The 20,064-nt window shown below is 41.4% G+C and overlaps 1 protein-coding gene across 1 annotated transcript in view; it reads right to left on the reverse strand.

The window, feature by feature from the left end:
- Positions 1–20,064, reverse strand: part of TRHDE (thyrotropin releasing hormone degrading enzyme) — a 379,983-nt gene that overhangs the window by 15,580 nt on the left and 344,339 nt on the right. The window contains exons 13-15 of the mRNA XM_084810483.1: positions 14,119–14,266; positions 10,451–10,548; positions 9,737–9,844 (exon numbers count right to left, since the gene is read on the reverse strand). Of these exons, the coding sequence (XP_084666609.1) occupies positions 9,737–9,844; positions 10,451–10,548; positions 14,119–14,266 (354 nt within the window). The remainder of the gene's footprint in view (positions 1–9,736; positions 9,845–10,450; positions 10,549–14,118; positions 14,267–20,064) is intronic.

Below are 20,064 nucleotides of genomic sequence, written 5' to 3' on the forward strand. Positions count from 1 at the left end.
TGGCAGGTGCCAAGGGAATTGTCTGCAAGCACATTGGTGCCCATGGGCATCATGACGGGGACCCCAGTGCACTGGCATGTGCAAGTGGAACTTAAGTATTGGATTTGATGCTTGCGCAAGGATGAAAATGGAGTTTCCACTAGCGGTAGAAGACTTGCTCTAGAGAAATGACACCGGTGGATATAATTCTCTGGTTATCAGAATCCCTCCTTCACTTACTGAAAGTATAGTGCTTTGGTCAGATATTCTTATCTCAAGAGGCGACAAGGCAAGCTTGGAAGTCCAGTGTATAGCTTCAGCTTTTCTCTAGCTGGAGTAAGGATATAATCTACGGTGATGATAGGAAATTCTTCCCACAGAACTACAAAGTTTTTTGTAGGACCTTCTAGACTACTAACACATTTATTATGGCAAAAGTTTTTGTGGATAAGAAGTGGATGGAAAGGAAATCTGGGGTAGACTACTGTAGAAGAAGTTAGTGTTTATTGGTCTTCTGTCCTGCTGTTGAAAACAGATTCCTAATGGACTGAGCCCAGGCACAATTTAAGCCCTATGTAGGGGTAAGTGCAAAGAACAGAGTTTGGTAAGGGAGTTGGAGAATTGTGGGGGGAAGTACTTTTTGAAGAGCTTCTCGACAGGAGTTAGGAAAAACCAGAACTGCTCAGTGGAAAGAGAAAGGCATTCTCTATTTTCAGAGAGACACTTTTAGTATATTCTTGCTGGCTAATAGAAACTATTTTAATATATTTTTATTTATTTTATATGAATGAAATAAACAGTACCTGACTTGGATTCCTGCACTGAGCAGGGGGTTGGACTCAATGGTCTTGTGGGCCCCTTCCAACCCTACTTTCTATGTAGAATTCTATGATTCTAAGATACCAAAATTACCAACAACCTTAAAGAAAGGTTGCTGGCTAATAGAAACTATTGTTGGCTACCAGACCCAGCAGCAATTTGTTGACCTGTTATATACATTAGCTACATAAAGTTAATGTAGCATAATGGTTAAGATAATTAATAATCAATTGCCTTCCTTAATCAGTTTTTGCCAGGTTTTTGAGGGCCCTTGGGCAAGAAACCCTCAATGGGCCCCCTCCCTCAGTGAATCTACCTTCTCACCACCATGGTTACCAGCTGCTATTGCTTCTCATCTTCTTTCTCATCATTGCTACCACTTGTTTCCTTGACAGGGAGAGAGCCAGTGAGCAAGTAGGCAGTGGCATCTACTGCTCTTCCTTTTCACCACCACCATTGTCTGGGCCAGAGTGACAGGCAGGTGAACAAGCAGGTTACAAGGGTGAAGAGGAGGAGCAACTCCCAGGGGTTCTTGCCAGTGGGCCTCTGCTGGGGTGTGGGCCTTTGGCAGGTGCCTGATCTTGCCTACTCTTGACGACAGCCCTGTCCTTAATGAAAGACTACATCACTAAGCCTAATTTTTAGCTTGTCACCTAGTTCTGTCAGCAGAACTCAGAGGAGTCAATCCCCCCCCCCCAGCATCCTTCATAAACCCTCAAAAACTGCTCTAGAAGCCTGGGAAACCCTCTGGAGTAGATTTTCATGTGACATGGAGAGCTGCAGAGGGAGGAGAGAAGGAGAAAGTCTCATTGTATTAGTGGCCTTCCATTAGTGTGATGTTGGATTTAACCCAAAAGTACTATCTTGGCAACTTCAATAGCAATGTACAATATTATAGAATTGAACAAGGTTATCAATATCTCCGAGAAGAATCAGGCCACTTTGTTCTAGTTCTGTTGGTTCCTGAGGTGAAGCAGGCTTCCCTCTGAAATCAACAGAATCAAAGCCACTCCAGAATGAGGCTTCATTACTGACTCATGTTTCGGATACAATAGGTGCCTGCAGACTTTATGTCTCCAAATAGTGTCTTTTGCTTTTATTTCTCTAAATGCTGCAGGTGGAGGGGGAAGGAAAGCAGTTTCTAATCCTAGGGCATGTTTTACCATGGGCTCCAATTACTGGGCTTTGGGGTGACAGCATGGATAGGATTGTGGGATGGCCATTCTTCCAATAACACCACACTATGAGAAAATCTTAAACTGCTTTTCAAGCATCAAAACTCCCTAGCCTCTGCAGATATCTTTCTGAAACTTTACAGGTTTCCTCCCTGGGAACACCTCTATGCTGTGTGCCATTTTTCATATAAATAGACCACAAAAACATAGGGCAGGGGAGGGAAGTGAATCACTTTCCCCGTCCCAATTTGGAGAGAGCACCTTCAACATGAACTGCTGTACTTATCCTTCTGAAACTTTGCAGATTTCATACTTAGAAACATCTCTAAACTGCCTGTAATTTTGAGAACAATGCTCCGCAAGGAACACAGCACAGGGGGTAAACCTTGTCTTCTTTTGGAGATCCTCAAAATGTTAAGGCTGCTCTTGCACAAAACTCTGTGATTATCATTCTGACATTTGGCAGGCTTGATTCTCTCAGAAGAGGCAATAATCCCTGCACTTTTATCCCATTCTGCCAAGGAATAAAAATGTTATCGGCAGTATCCTTTAAAAGAAAATCAAAACATAAAGATGCCTAGCACCTACTTTCTGCACCTATTTTTCTGATATTGGGCAGGCATTGGGTTAGATCCAACAGTGCCCTACCGCTGGTGGCCAGCACTGTCGGTGTCGGCATGCAGACTGCCCCTACTGATGGCAGTGGCAGTGTAGCACTTCTGCGGGCAAGCCCCCCAACAACTGGAATCACGAATTTCTTGATGGAGCAGGTTGTGCATTGCAGAAACATGCTTTTCTGGTCATTTGAGCACTTGCCTCCAGAAGTGCTACATTGCTGCCCCCAGTGGTAGGGCACCACTGGGTCCTACCCAAAATCTCCATCTAAGGGGTTATTATACCTGCAACTATTATTCAGTTTTGACCAAGAAAAAAAAAGGTTATGCCATTTTTAAATTTCCCATGGTAGTCAAGGGGAAGCATGAAGCGTTGGTTTTCCAAACCTAGACTTGGTTTGATATTGCATCAAAGCAGACCAACTCCAACAACTTGGTCTGAGCAGAAGGGGAGTCTGAATCGAAACACGTGTGTGTGTGTGTGTGTGTGTGTGCGTGTGCGTGTGCATGCCTGCGTACGAACATGCACCTCTAGTTTGTAATAGGGATGTCAGAGAAATCCACAACAGATTCCGATGAGTTCGGATTTCTATGAATCTGACCCATGGATTCCACAGTAGATTGGCTTTTTCTCAGTCATGTGGATTCTGTGGACTTGCAGACTGTTTTTTTTTTTACTTTCGGGGGCGATTTATTAAATACACCCTTGCACTAATGGACATTAGTGCAAATGGAACAAAATTCTCATACATCTCTAAAGGACACCTGATTCTGTCAATGAGCAGATGACGGAACGAAAGATGTTTGACAATCCATGAGACACAGATGGAACAGATTTAAGAAAATCCGTCCATCAGTAGTTCGTAGGTATATACTATCATTACCTTTATGTAGCAGATGCTTTGTCTGAGCCATAATCACATTCTTCTTATTCTACAGAAAACTCTGAAATAATGCATGGTCCCTTTTGTTTTCTGTTGGAAGCACACTGAAATCTAAATGATCACAGAAGCATTCTTCTATCTCTATTTGGAACAATAAGGCTGTAATCCTATACATACATACCTGGCAATAAGCCCCATTGAAAACAATGGGACTTGCTTCTGAGAAGAAATGTATAGGATTGCACTGAAGCTTTAATGTGCGGTTTGGACCAAGTGCCCTTTCTGTTCACAGTGTTCTATGGTTACATTGCTTTTAAGTCACTCATGAAGCCCTTAAATTAACAGATAACATATACAGTTCACAGAATGTAGGAAGTGACTATGTGTTTTACTTAACTATCTAAAAAAAGAAGGAAGTAAACTGGCTGCTTAATGGCAGCACTTAGACAATAAAACCTTCATTTACTTTTTATCATGTTAATCCTTAATTCTATTGGATGTATGCCCTGGGTCTCCTTTCACAACACTGAAGTCTTGATTAAGTTGTACTCAGCACACTCTTCTTTCTACTTAAACAGCTTTATTGATTTCATTGTAAGATTCCTCTCCATTGCTGCAATGGCCTGTTAATTAACTAATTTCAGAAGCATTGGTTGCTATCCTCTTCTTGTGTTCTTCTAAAAATAGCATAAAGCATGACTACATTTACACCTACATAGATAATGTAGCCACAGTTTGTTTCAAGTGAATTAATCCTTAAGGATATCCATAGCATAGAGAGAGAGAACTGTATTTTCAGGTAAATGCAGATTTTCTGACACATCAAATATTTATCCAAGAATGTCCAAAAGGGTGGGTGGGTTCCTTCAAGGCCAATTTTATTTTGTGAACAGTATTTAAATTAAATTTAAATATGACAAATTACGCAAGTTCATGAAAATAAGCAAACAAGCAAGTAAGCATGGAATCACCATAACAAAGGCGGCCCTATGACCAATCAATGCACAATGACCAACTGATTCTTTACAACTGAAGAAAATAAGAACTTCCCTGTTGGATCAGGCCCAAATCCAGTAGTTTACCATTCTGTTTCCAACAGCGCTTAACCATATGCCTCTGGGAAATCAGAAGCAGGTCAAGGATGCAACAACTTTTCACTATTGTTTTTGTCTATTCAGAGATATATGGACTTTGAACATGTAGGTCCCATTTAGCTTATTTTGGGAAGGGCTAGAGCTCAGTGGTAAAGCACATACCTCTCCAGATAGGGCTGGGAAAAAACCCTGCTTGAAATCCTGGAGACTCCCTTCCATTTAGTGTAGAGCAAGGGCAGGTAATCTGTAGCCCTCCAGATGTTGCTGGACTAAATTCCCTTGATGCCTGACCAGTGACCATGGTGGCTGGGGCTGATGAAAGCCAGAATCCAGCAACATCTGGAGGGACAAAGGTTCCTTACTCATGGTGTAGACATGAGAATACTGAGCTAGATAGACCAATGATCTGACGTGGTATAATGCAGCTTCCTATGATTAGTAGTGTCAGAAATGGAATGTCCTCCCCCCTTCGCAATCAGCACCACAAGGAGACAAAGCTTCAGGCTAATACTACTTTATTTTGCTAGAAACTAGCCTCTTTACAAATGCAGATTCTAGGAAACTCTCAGACTGCTTCAGGATTCTAAACAACTGATCTGTGATCCCTAATTTGAGGAGACAAACTGGAGGGTAGTGAAGTTGCAGACAGTTTGGGTGCGAACCTCATGGCCTGACTTGCTTCACAGTGATGCCCCTCCCCTAGGGTGGCTCCCTCCTATGTTGGCTTCCAAGAGCGGCTATCCTGGCGAAGTGTCTGACTCACGCCCCTAACTTTTCCTGCTTTGCGACGTGCCCTAGCGTCTCTATGAAGACACGTCCCTCTTCCTCCTCCTCCTTGGAAACGTGAATTCTCATGGTGGAGGGAGAGGGCAGGGACTTAGCCTGGGCCATCTGTTTGTCAAGGTCTTCAGTGGAATCTCTCCCAGCATCTTGGCTCACTACAGAGGGTCCCTCCCCCAGCCTCTGATCTAGCTACTCCAACTCTGATTCAGAATTGGAGCTGCCAGACATCTCAAGGCGCTTGGACACATCCCTGACAAGTAGCCATTGATAGACCTGTTATCCATGAATTTGTCTAATTGTTTCTAAAGCCATCTGAGATAGTGGCAATAACTACACCTTGTAGTGAATTCCATGAGGTAACTGTGAGACAAATGACTTTCTTTAATCTATCCTTATCTTAAGTTCTATTATCAGGAGAAAAACACATTTCTCTCTACCCACAATTTTATTGATATTTACAATTTTGTAAAATTCTATCATGCCTTCACTTTGTTGGCTTTTTTGCAACCCATAATGTCCCAAATGTTTCAGATTTTCTTTGTAAGGGAGATGATCTAACCCCTTGATCACTTTTGATGATTTTTTTTCTGTACCTATTCAGCACTATCTGGCAGAGAGAAAGAGAGAGAGAGACCACGAGTGTGTGATAGGAAAGGCAATTTTATTTTCAACAGATTATTGATAATCTGTCCTTCAGTACAGTGGTATGGCTATTAAAATCTACTAATTTGTATTACTCAAAGTGAACTTAGATCAAAGGAAAATTCTGTCTACAAACTGACTGAAGTGTAGTATGATACTAAGGTCTGGTAAAATTTGGTTGATTAGATCACTTTAAGGTATGTAGTTCTTCCATCTCTGTAGTGGTGTGTGTGCATGTGTGAGTGTGTATGTGTGCAGCTCCCTGGCTCTCTTGGGGCCCAAAAGGTTGTGCACCCCTATATTATATCATACTTGGAGAGTTTACAGCATATTATTCTTTTGCAAGTTCTTTCCTGAGATTTGTAAGTCAAAATACTGGTTAGGTTTCTTCAGAAGAAAATATGCAAAGGATAACGTATTTTAAAGCACGTTTTGCTTTCAAAACTGATGCATTGCGAAGGTTAAAGAGGTTAACAAGGCTGATTCTCGAGCTCCGGCAGAACGTATGGTAATTCTTTAAATTTTTTAGACTGAGCCACTAGGCTGTCATAAGTAAGGAGTGTGAGTAATGTACTTCTTCACACATGAAAGGGCCACAGCAAACATCTTAATTTCCTGAAAGCAATCATTTCCACAGTACAATACTAGAGATGAATTTCAGAAATTCCTCTTTAATTCACAATTTGGATTTGAACAGCTGCATATATTTATTTTAAGTGGTTTTGCTAGTTTTCACTTAATTATGTATGTTTCAAAGATTTCTAGCTTTATAATGATACCAAGTATCAACACATTGGTACCTTGGACTCATAGGTAGTATCCAACAGTGGCCATGTGCATGCAGCCAGTCCAGCCAGGTCCCAGACTGGGTACAGCCCCACCAGCCCAGGTCATGCTCTTTCCAGAAACTTGTGTTTTTGCAAGTGTTGGCCTTTGCACCCAGAAGCACAGTATCAGTGCTGTGCGTGGACCAGGACCCAGCATGGCTGGCCGTGCATGCACAGCTGCTGTTGAATACTACCCTTAGACTGATGGGATCTGAGCTAGTGGTGATTGACCAAGAAAGAGATCGTGGGGTTGTGGTGGACAGCTTGATGAAAAATGTAGACCCAGTGTGTGGCTTCTGTGAAAAAGTTATATTCCATACTGGGTATAGTAATAAAAGGAATCGACAATAAATCTGCCAATATCATACTGCCCTTATACAGATCTATGGTGCCACCACACTTGGAATACTATGTACAGTTCTGATCACCACACTGCAAAAAGGATACTGTAGAGTTGGAAAAGGTGCAGAAAAGGGTAACCAAAGTGATCAAGAAACTGGAGCAACACTCCTATGAGTACAGGTTACAAAGTAAGGGGAGACATGATAGATGTGAAGAAAATTATGCATGGTATGGAGAACGTGGATAGGGAGAAAAACCTCTCTCATAATACTAGAACCAGTGTTATCCAATGAAGCTCAATGGTGGGAGATTCAAGGCAGATAAGCACTTCAGAGAGTGCATAGTTAAGCTATGGTATTAACAACCACAAAATGTAGTGATGGCCATCAACTTGGATGGCTTTAAAAGGGAATTAGACAAATTCATGGAAGATAAGTTTATCAATGGCTATTAGTCATGATGGCTATATGCTTTCTCCAAAATCAGTATCCCTACATATACCAGTTGCTGGGGAACATGAGCAGGATGTTGCTGTTTCACTCAAGTCCTACTTGTGGGCTTCCCACAGGCAGCTGGTTGGCCACTGTGTGAACAGAAAGCTGCACTAGGTAGGCTTTTGGTATGATTTAGCATGGCTCTTTTTAAGTTCTTATATACATTGATGGCAATCTTGAAGACAGAGTGAATGGCTTTCCCACTATCAGCTATGGAAAATCCTTGCACTCACAACAAGCTCCAGGACTCTACATCTTCCTTAGTTACTTATCCATTAGTAATAAGCTTTTTTTTTTTTTTTGAAGATGATGTTGCCTTAGTAAGTCTGAGAGCCCACTTTGCTGTTTTAGCGAAGGAAACTACTACTGTGTTCAGGAGAGGAACTTACTCTGTGTAACAGAAGAATGAATGAAGGAATTATTGTTGATAGAGAAGTGTGATGGAATGATGGGCAGAGGTATAGTGAGTGACAGGTGGAAAAGTCAGTTAGAAGAGGGAATTGAAGACAGTGAGAAGACAGGGAAAGTCAGGAGAGCAATTAGAGGAGTTAGGAAAGAGAGACAGGGTGAGATCAAAGGCATGGATACATGGCTTAAAAAGGGGTGGATACATGGTTAAACATATAGAGCAAGCTGGGTCCCTCCAGATGTGTTGCCCTACAACTCCCATCATCTCTGACCATTGGCCATGCTGACTGAGGCTGATGGAATCTGGGAGGAAAACTTCTGGAGGGACCAATGTTGGGGAAGGCTTTTTAGAGGGAGAATCTTACTGCTCTCTGTCACTCAGTAGGTGGTGGCAGCAGTTTATTTTGGTTACGGCTAAGGTGAGTCTGGACTAGGGATGTACGAAAATCACTTACCTTTCCGCGGATTATGTTGATGGTGGGGGGGAGGCCCCTCCCCCTGGAATCCTCGACGGGGGGGGAGGTGATCCGTTCCCCCCCCCGGAATCCTCCGCGGCTGGCTGTGCTCTGCGGCAGCTCCGCGGAGCAGCCGGCCAGGCCCAGCCAGGCCAGAGCCGTCCGCAGCCGGATTTCCGGCCGCAGAGGGCTCTGGGAAAAACAAAAAACAAAACCCGTGTACGCAAATGGCGGCAGCTACGGCCGCCGCCATTTGCATTCCTTATTTTTGCTGTCTTAATCTACGTAAATATTTACGTAGACAATGACGGTGAAAATAAAGGGGAACGCAAATAGCGTGGCGGGCGCTATTTGCATCCCTTTTTGATTTGCCGTTTTAGTCTACGTAAATATTTACGTAGACTAAGACGGCCAAAAATAAGGCACGCAAATGGCGGCGGCCATAACCGCTGCCATTTGCGTACGCGGGTTTTTGTTTTTTGTTTTAAACCCAGCCATGATAGGCTACGTAAATATTTACGTGGCCTATTAAGTTGGTTTTTCTTTTCTTTTCTTTTTAAACCCAGCCATGATAGGCTACGTAAATCTTTATGTAGCCTATCACGTTGTTGTTGTTGTTTTACAAGACTGCAAATGGCAGCAGCAGCAGCCAGTTGGAAGACCAGCCGCCGCAGCCACCGCCACAGCTGCCGCCGCCCGGAAGATCCACCCCAGGTAAGTCTTGTCCTGGGGGGGATCCGCGGGGGGGCGGCAGGCCATTCCGCCACGGAGTTCGGGGGGCCGAATGCACTGGCATTCAGCCTCACCGAGATCCGTGGCGGAATTCTCTGACATCCCTAGTCTGGACTTAGCAGACAGGCTAAGGGACTGGCCCAGTGACTTCTAGGGGCCAGGGCCTTGTAGGGGAGTTCTGCAAAATCACACGCTGATTCCACAGATCCTGTGTTGATGGAAGCAGTGGGCTTTCTGTTCCACCCTTTGTCATCTTCGTGCAATAGATGAGAAATTTAAAGCACAACACTCCCTTTCCTTTCAAAAATGTCATGCTTGTGGAATGCAGCAGCTACCTCTTCTTCCTTACAAGACCCAACTATTGTTAATATTAGGCTTTAAACATGTCTTTATCTATTCCTTCTCTGTGAAAAAATCTATTCTGAGAAAAAAAAAGTAACTCCAATACTTTTGGAGCAAGGGAGGGTGCTTGCTGCCATATTTTTTACCTGTTTCTATTGCTGGAAATCCAGTCTGAGATTAGAGTGGCAGCCTGCTGGTGGCAGTGCTTGTTACCAAAGCTGCAGGCCAGCATAATCACTTCACGGCGTAACTCCCTGGGTATCCCAAAACACAAACAAAAATAGCATTAGGCTCATGTTAATAAATATGTTCAGATTCTCAGATGGAGATACATAATTGCTCACAAGATCTACGCTAATATTTAACAAAGGAAAACATATTAACAATGCTTTAACAGTAGATCTTAAAATGACAAATCAGCTAATAAGTAATTACATTTAAATTGCTATAAAGCCAGTCAGTTACGAGCATGCAGACATCTTAGGCTTCATGAGTTTTATCCCCCAAATGCAGCCAGAACCTAGGAACTTAGAAAAAAAATATTCTGTTCAACTTTTAAGAAGAGACAATAGCAAGACCCCAATATAAATTCAGAAAACAAAAGGCACAGTTCAGCCAAAGTTTAACACTTTCAAGTTCCATTGATTTCCACAAGACAGGTAAACATCTCTCTCTCTCTCTCTCTCTCTCTCTCGCTCTCTCTCTCACACACACACATGATAATCAATGGAATTTGGCTAGCTCATGCCCCAAATAAACAGAATATATAAATATAAATGATAAGTCTTGAAGCTCATATTAATTTTATGGAGTTCAGTTTACAACAACTATTTTGAAGCAGTAAAAAAGTATAACAGTACTCATGCTGGTAGGAAGCTTGAACAAAGGATTTGTCCAAATTATTTGTTGGCCATCCAAGCTTAAGATACATTGACGTAACTTGTCTTAAAATATATTCCTGAAACAGAGAGGGGGAAAATCTGCATCAAATACTTTCACAGCTAACAGGCTCCATGTAGTTAAAAAATATAGCTGAAAATGGTTCCATACTGGAATATTTATGTATGACATATTACAGATAAGTAGAAGCCAATCGTTGTTGGCATGTGTGCCACAAGTCAGGCTGAAAATATGAGAAGATGCCACTCCACTATGCATGCACCCCTACCAACCCCTATGCATTGGGGTGGTTTTATGTCTAAGAGCAAAACTAATCATTCCGCTAATCATGTTTAGTTCAGCCCTTTGGAATCTGCCAAAGGCTACGTTTCCTTTTTCTTTTTTACCCCCATTGGGGGGTGGTTTGTGGAATTTTGGACCAAAAACGGGAGAGGGAAAGCTTAAATCCCCGCTCCTGAATCATCATGGTCCCAATCTGAATTGGGGCCATGCACACTACCATGGATATAAAGAAGCCAATCATGCAGAGCTCTGCTATGCATGATTAGAAGACCATTTAGTTTGGCCCTAAGAGTGGTGTGGAAAGGGGAATAAGTAATTCCCCTTTACTATTCTATAGTAAAGATTCTACGCTGGCCAGGACTGTCGGACCTCCTCAGCTCCCTGCTCTCAATGCCAATTGGTGGCACATGTGTCACAGGTTGGTCATTCATGCCGGAGATAAGTGAGATGAGTTGGTAATATCACCTCATTATTATTGTTAAAGCTAGCAGTTGCTAAAGAGTATGGCTTGGATTCTGAGTTCCCTTCTATAAACAGAAGGGCTCTTTCCATTCACAGAAGGGCTTCCAATCCAGCAGAGGATCCTGCTGGCAAAAGGGAGGAGACAACTTTTGCCAAATTCCCCAACTCTTTGCAGCTCTCTCCCCGGCCACACTGTTCCAGATGGTCTTCCAACCTTCAAGAGTAGATTTTCAGAGGGTGGAAGGGGCTTCAGGGGGAAGGGTAAAATTGATAAAGTTGCCTCCAGTAGGAGTATCCCATGACTAGAACTCTACTCACTGAATGTTCCTGCTGGCAGATGGGAAGTCAGGATCCAAGCCTATAGCATTATCTGCAGGTGGGATGCAACCAAAGGTAAACACTTTTAGGTCCCAATGATTTCCATGGGGGAGAGTTAAGCATGTGCTCAAATATCCTTCTAAATAGTGGGGCTGAAAAGTGCTTAATATTAGCTAGAACATGCCTTGTGTTTTAAACATGTAATATATACTTGGCACAAGTATGAAAAGCTGCTGCTGCTTTGACAGGCTAGTATTTACCTTGGCAGGCTACACCTGACTTTAAAATGCAGGTTTGAGTAATGTCCATCATTAAACATTTATAAGTGACACATTTAGGCCACACATAGAGAAGAAATTGATAGGCTTGGTTGTCTTTATATGCACAAAGATGGCAAAACTATTACACCGGCAGAGCCAATTGATGTAATAATATTGAATAATGTGAACTGCATATCAAGATTGGACAATTTAACAAGGTCTGTATTTCAATGTCCTTTTAGTTGTTGGCATTTTTAAAAGCAAAGGTAGTGTAACAAGTTTTCTACTTTTGACCCTTACACAAAGGAACCTTTACTTTCTATGTCAAGTTGTAAAGTGTCTTCATAATCATATCATAGTTTTCTTACTGCCAGATTCCCGTTTTAGGTGAAATATAAATGCAACTTTAAAAATGTATTTCACATTATATTAGCACAACATAAGAGCGAATAACTTTTATTTACATGGCAACATATTCGGCTGCATGTTATGACAAGATGAAAGGAGATACATAATATACCTCCCTGTGGCAAGTAAGTTACTCCTGCAACAAAAATGAATTTATAATATCTTTATTGTCAGTTCTTACATGATAAAGAAGAACCATCCAGCAATATTTTTACTATTCTTATTTACTAAAATTGCATACATATATATATATATATATATATATAAACAGTCAGACTAAACAGGAGTCAGAAATGAATACATTATAATGATTCTTCAATGTAGGCAACAGCAACATGGCAACTCAGTTTTCCATTTAATTCAGCATTACATGACAGGAAAGGAAGCTTATGCTGCATAGAATTCAGTGTCTATTGGCAATCGTTAGAAGGACAAAGGAACTGAGGGGAGTGAGTGAATTTATTAATATAGCATGGAACTGAAGTAGCTCCTTGCTTTTGCCACCCCGCTGCTCCTTGTTTACCCTACATGACAGAGTCCCTCTGAGAGAGGAAAAGTTCAAAATGTATGAGGTATGTTCCAAGAGTGAAATACATTTTTGCAGGTCCTGTGCATATTTTCCTCTTGGTTTTGGTGCTGTTCAGGACTGTTGGTTTGGGGCTATATTCAAGTTAGAAATCTTTAACATATGTTATTGGCCATTCAATTTATGCAGTACATTTGATATATACAATCTGAACAGGGAGGGGCCATGGTTCAATGTTGGAGCACACAGGTTGCGTGTAAAATGTCCCAGATTCAGTACCTGGCATCTCTAGATAGGACTGGGAAACACGTCTGTCTGAAACTCTGGCGAGATGCTGACAGGCAGTGTAGAGAATACTGAGTTACTAAATGAGTCTATAGTCAGACTCAAAATAAGGCAGTTTCCTATGTTCCTAACTTGTGGCATAAAAGTGCTCCTTTTCTCAAATGTGCTTCATCCTTAGCGGATTTTTTTTCCTGCAGGAAACATTTTTAATGGTAGCTTTGTGTATATTGGTAACCTACTGTCCCTCCTACTTGTGCCACCTGCCCCCAATTATGGGTGGGTTTAGGATTAAATAGTAATCTAATTCTTGATAATGACAAGAAGTATATCGAATTCAATTCCACTTTTTGGACTGAAATGATAATATCACTTCTGGTACTGAACATATTCTGATAAAATTTATAGTCACATTTATGTAGAGCTTTAGTAAAGTATATACTGCGCAGCCTATTATTATTCAAATGCAAACTGAAGGTTACAGTCACCACATTAAAGAACAAAAGCAAAGGGCTCGACACAGAAGTAAAGCACTTTTAAGTCATACTGATGTCTGTGAAAAAATATTCAAGCACATGCTTAACTCTCCCATTGAAACCTAAGAGTGCTTTACTCTTGCTGGATCATGCCCTCATGAAATAAATGTCTATATGGCCTTCCGACATAATCTATTTATGCAGTACATGTGTATTCATTTCTCACATAGCCTGCACATCTTATCTCAAAGTGCAAAATGCAATTCTTCTCCCAAACAGCACATTTATTGCTATTACAATAGTGCCTCCCCACTGGATAATGTTGTGACACAGTTAGTGATGAATGATACAATTCCCTCATTATTAATTTTAGTGCCCTGGAGATTATGTGCTCTCTTTTCTTCTGCACTGGGAGTGCACATCTGGCCAGTTTTTTTTCAATAAGGCATATCATAGTATTGCCATTGCAGGATTATTGCACAGAAGTTAAAGAGCATTTGGCGTGGACCTTGCCTGATCATGTAGAAAGGCCTTAAGAAAATTAAAGAATCCTACTGGAAAGGTCAACAACAGTTTGGTGGTTTGTAACAACAAAGAAATATATATGTCTTTACATTGAAGATGTTGTAGTTTTCTGTGCGGTCCAGTAACTTATCTAGAGGATAAAGAGCTCGGCTACCGGCATGCCAGGGCAGAAATTCCTTTTCCTTGGACAGATATCTGATAACCTCTAGTGGAATATTCTGAGGCAAATAACCAGCTCTGTACAATCAAAGAAGTCATTGTTAATTATTATTTGGATAAAAGGTATCTGATGACTTTATAAACTGAGGTAGGCTTTTCAAGGGGTACATACAAGGAAGAAAGTATGATCACTTCATCGTATTATGCTAACATGTAAATATTATTTTCAAATGCTTTTATGTGCTGAAAGCCTTTTAAAAATGAACCTATACATCTTCATAATATCTGTAATTTAAATGAACTGATGTCCACAAGTTTAAGTGAATTTGAACATTTATAAAGTTTTGTAGGAGATACAGAATTATTTCATTGTAAGAGCATTCAAAAACATCATTCCAACAGTCATAAGCATTTGCTGCAGAACAGCAAAATAAATAAATAAATAAATAAATAAAGTATTTATTTATTTATTTAAAATATTTATAAGCTGCCTTTTAGGGCAAACCTTCCCAAGGTGGTGTACAACAAAACTTAAACCCACAACACATAATAAAATTGTAAGAACAAAAACAATGATAAAATCAAAATTAACAGTTAAGACCAGACAGTACTATATACACAACGGTCCCAGGAAAATCCTCAGTAGGGATGTACGAATCCCTTACCTTGCTCCGCTGAGGGGCATCTGCGGTGGGGAGAGGCGCTCTGTTCCTCCCCCCGGAATCCTCGATGGGGGTGGAGGTGCTCCGTTCCCTCCCTCTGGAATCCTGCCCGGCTGGCTCCGCTCCGCAGCCAAGCTGCGTAGCCGCCGGCCGGCTCCAGCCACCCGCAGCCGGACATCCGGCCGCTGGGCAGCCCTGCAGGGACGCAAATGGCAGCTGTCGTAGCCGCCGCCATTTGCATCCCTGTAGTGAGCCGTGATAGGCTACATAAATATTTACGTAGCCTATCACGGCAGGCGGAAAAACCCCAGCATACGCAAATGGCGGCGGCTAACACCATTTGCGTACGCTGGTTTTTTTCCCCCCTGCCGTGATCGGCTACGTAAGTATTTACGTAGCCTATCAAGGTGGGGGGGGGGGGAACCCAGCGTACACAAATGGCGGTAGCCGCCGCCATTTGCGTATGCTGGGGTTTCCTCGCCCCCCGCCATGATAGGCTATGTAAATACTTACGTAGCCTATCACGGCCTCCACAGGGATGCAAATGGCGTCCCTGCGTTAGCCGTGATAGGCTATGTAAGTATTTACATAGCCTATCATGGCTTGAAGAGGAGGAAGCGAATGGCGGCCGCAGGACGGCCGCCATTCGCAAAGCAGCGCGGACGAGAGCAGGTAAGTGCTCCGTTTCGTGCACCTTTCGTGGGGTGGGGGGGCGGGGGCTTCGTTCTGCGACGGATTTCGGGGGGCCGAATGCACTGGCATTCGGCCTCACTGAGATCCGTCATGGAATTTTCTGACATCCCTAATCCTAAGTCAATTATAGGCCAAGGTAAACAGGTGAGTCTTTTGGTTCTGCTTGACAGCCTGTAGAGATAGAGGCAACTGGAAAAAACTGACTCCAGGGAAACATTTTTTAATGAAAATTTAATCTTGCTTCTGCACTCCTCCGAAATTCCTTTGCCAAATCTTTATTAACCTATCTAAAGACACAGACTGCTTTCAGATGTTTCTCCACAGCTTCATAAACAATGATTTATTAAGCCATGGGTGGGCACTGTGGTTGTGCATTCCTTTCCCATTTCCTTCCCATCTTCCCATTACACTTCGGCTTCTGCACAGAGATCCTGGCTTGCATTAATCCAAACTGGGAAACTCTGGTTTCATTATGGTTATAACAAGCCAGGATAATAAGCCTGGATCAGATCCTGGCTTATTATCCTGGTTTGTTAATCGACATTAAGCCAGAGTTCCCCAGTTCAGCTGTAACAGGGAACTCTGTTTTAATGCTAGCCAAGACCTCTGTGTTGAAGCCAGTGTGCAATGGAAGGAAGAGGAGGCATAAAGGGGGAACATGTGGAAAGAGCACTCATCCACGACTTCATAAACCATGATTTATGACATCATGGACAAATATATGAACACCATAGCTATGTCAAACTGAAGCAGTCAAGGACACATGATCACTCTCCAGCAGAATTGTTTGTGGTTGTGTGTTTTTTTTTTAAGTTTTTACTTTGAAGGTAAAACGACATTACATAGCAAGAAAATATTTTTGTAAGCCTGTAAGCAAACTATTAATGTCTTAAATGTTCACATTTCAGCAAGATTTAAATAGAGGGGTGGATCTGCTTTTAAAAAAAATAACAACTGGAATCTTCAAGCTTCAGTATTCTCTACTCATTTACTTTTCCAAATTGTCATATTTCATGTTTCTCCAAAGTACCAGCAGAATGTACTTTGTGCTGAATGTGGCAGAAATGGCTGTTTCCATTGAATTTCAATGTGGCAGAAATGGCTGTTTCCATTGAATATGGTAAAACTCTGGAATATGATTTATCAGGTACAGGGTATGTAAAATTGTTCTTTTCATTATCTCCAAAGCTTAGTAAGAGAAACAAGGAAATAGAAACCAGTTCTCATCAATCACAACTCTTACAGTCTCTTTTTTGTACTGGACCAGCACCATTAGCCAATGCCTAGAAGATCAGGTGTACTGATGGAAGGATCATATCAAGGTGTTTCTTGACTCCTGTTGCATATCTCTTGGACAGTGCTGGGAATATATGGTTGTATAGAAGGGCAAGGGAAATTGCTGATTGGATAGAACAGCTTTCTTGCTTTGGGCATATTGTCAGAATACCAACCACTGTGACGTCAACATTCAGGCAATCATGCAAAATCTTTGATGAAGGAAGGATTGCCAAAGCATGTAAAGTGAAGATCAGATTGGTGCTTCTTCATGTTCTCGACAACATTCAATCTCTCTCTATGATTTACAAGAATTTTGTACATGCCTTTTTGATATTGCCATGATAGTTGGTGCTCAAAAGAATAATCAGAGTTTTTATTTATTAGGCACCACCAATAAACGCAGGGAGATTTAGAAGGTACAATCCCATCAGTGAGTGGAGAAGTATTGTGGCTCCTTCAGAAGGAAATAGCCTGCACATTTTTGAAATCAAAATTCATCATAAGATTTTCTGATTAACTGGCAAAAAGGGAATTCTTCAAACCATAACACCCCATGACTTAACATTCCAAATTTGTTGACACAGAAATTAATCTTTAAATTGCTGGAGCTTTCAGTGAGTCTGCCAAACACTGCACATCTAAGGCTGAAGGAGGCATTTGTGTGTTATGCAGCTGCATTCTGACCTTGGATTGTTCTCTTACTGAACCCACAGATAGATCCCAGCACATTCATTTTCCCCATAGGGACAAAGTACCAAATGGTAGTGTAATTGCCAAGGGAAAATTATTACTCCATTCTGAATTATTTTCTTCATAAATCCAAAACCAGTCAAACAGACTCTGTCACAAAAACAACAGGGCTGCCATAGAGTGCTGCAAGTTCGACGAACAAGTGCACCGTAAATCCATGAGCCCACCGCCCACCAGAGCCATTCTGAGTTGTGTTTAAATCAAAATTAGAAAACCCAAGCTGGCCACAAACTGGCTGACAGTGTTGAAACAATGGAAATGAGGTGATTTAGTTTCCACAGCTCTAAAAACCACTCTGCGTCATCTGTTTCATATGGAATATATAGAACGTGACTAGCTTATTATTGCTCAGATAGTTCCTAAACAAGGGTGGGAGACAGCAACTTATACCTTTCTTCATGTAGATCTGCAACAAGGATTGTTTTATGTCTTCACCTTGGTTTCTCTGCTTTCCATGATATGTAAGGAAATTACACAACACAAAATACTTGGTAAAATTAGTTTGTTTGTTCTGTAGTTTGAAAATAAAATAAAGGAAAGGGTAAGGCTAATTTTGGTGTAATATATGCAACTCTGTATCCCACATTGGGCATGATGTGAAAGGGAAAGTGCTACATTTCACTCTAATAAGCCCACTGTTATACACAACTGCTTTTATTCCTCTATTAAAAAAAAAAATCATCACTGCAGCAACGGTGAGGATAGTGAGATCTTGGGCAATTAAAAGCACGATGTTATCAGGACGCGTCTTTGGTGCCCATTAAAGCTATAGGAGCCATCTGGAGGTCAGTATTCCCCAACCTGGTGCTCTCCAGATATGCTGGACAACTCTCATCCCAATGGGCATGCTGACTGGGAATAATGGGAGTTGTAGTCCAACACATCTGGAAGGCACCAGGCTGAGGAAGGCTAGCATAGGTCCGAAAAGGCAGCAATAGAATCTGAGTTCTAAAACATTTGCTATAATAAAATAAGCATAATCGCTCTCTCTAAAAATGCCTAAGCAAGTTCATTATGGCACTCCAAAGTAGAAATGCAAGTTTATTATATTTATTTTCTAAATAAATTTCTGAAAGAACCCTCTGTTCCTCTCTTCCCCTAGTAAGACTGTAAGTTGTCATCCCTTTCTTCAACCAGGCACAGTCAGAATGACATTCCAAAGGGTGCTCCCCTTCCACAAACTAGTGATCCTGCTCCATGCGGGATTGGTATGTCACAGGGAACAGTTCCCCCCACCTTGCTAACTGATATCTTAGCTATACCAGCCTTCCCCAACCTGGTGCCTTTCAGATGTTTTTAACTACAACTGATGGAAGTCCACTACACCGGGAGGGTGCCAGGCTGGGGAAGGCGGACACTTTTTTGGCCAAAATTTCATTTGAAACCGGTAGATATCAAGTAATTGCTGATCGTTTCAGTGCTGTACAATAAAATTAAAACATTAAAGTAATAAAAATAAAAACCAAAATGACATCAACAGATAGAATGCACCAGTGTTTTTTAGATTTCATTGTCAGGGTTAATTCAGTCTGGGTACAATTTGATACTGAAGGAGAGGCTGTGCTGGTTGCTCTTCCTTCACTTGTAAGGAATCACTACCATGACATGCACATTTGGGATTAGGAAAAGTGGCTTCCAAGTTAGTCTCCAAGCAGGCTGCAGCACCAATACCTCTCACACTAGCAAATAAGCACTGATCCTGACTCAGTCTGATCTGGCTTCTTGCAAACAGCATATTATGGGAAATGATTTATTGCTACTAATGTACCTGTAAAGGCTTAGATGTCCTGACTTAGCCACATTCATCTGCCTTTATGGGAAAAATATGTCCTTCCACCTCTTTTTTTAATAATTATTTTTTGTTGTAAAATTTCAACAAACCAAAAAAAAAAGAGGAAAACAAAAGAAAATGTGGCTGCATAGATTTGAATATATCAACTTCAATGCATGCATATGAAATGCGTGTATACACAAAAATATGGCTTTCTAATCATTATTCATAAACCAGCAAAAGCAGACCAAATATCCATATAAGGATCCATTTGGTCAAGTACTCTAGCAAGTTCCCACCCCACCCCCTTTTCCCCCAGTTCTTCATTTTCTTGTTTTTTAAACAAACACGTATGTTACATCAATGGTAAAGTTATTTGTTTTAGTAAACAAAGATTATGACTGAGTAGAACTGTTTCCAGAATGTACTTCAAATTGGCTTTATGCCTTGGCTGTACAATGAACCAAAAATCTAATACTATAGCAGTTACAAAAATTTTGTGGACTTGGGGTATTCATAGCTGCAGACAGAATGAAGTTTCTGTTTATAGAAAGGCACGAGGTCAAGGCATTTGATGTGGACTGTACTGACAAACAAGACAACACTAAATTCTTTACAGAGCATTCCCTATCCATCTATTTTAAATTGAATTTTATTTATTTTAAAGTGCTTATAGGCTGCTAAGAGGACAAAAAAGCCCTCTCAAAGTGACTTACAAAATC

Source organism: Heloderma suspectum, chromosome 7, assembly GCF_057233095.1.
Source record: "Heloderma suspectum isolate Gila_16-S chromosome 7, 16-S_ref, whole genome shotgun sequence".
In the NCBI taxonomy this organism is placed as follows: Eukaryota; Metazoa; Chordata; class Lepidosauria; order Squamata; family Helodermatidae; genus Heloderma; species Heloderma suspectum.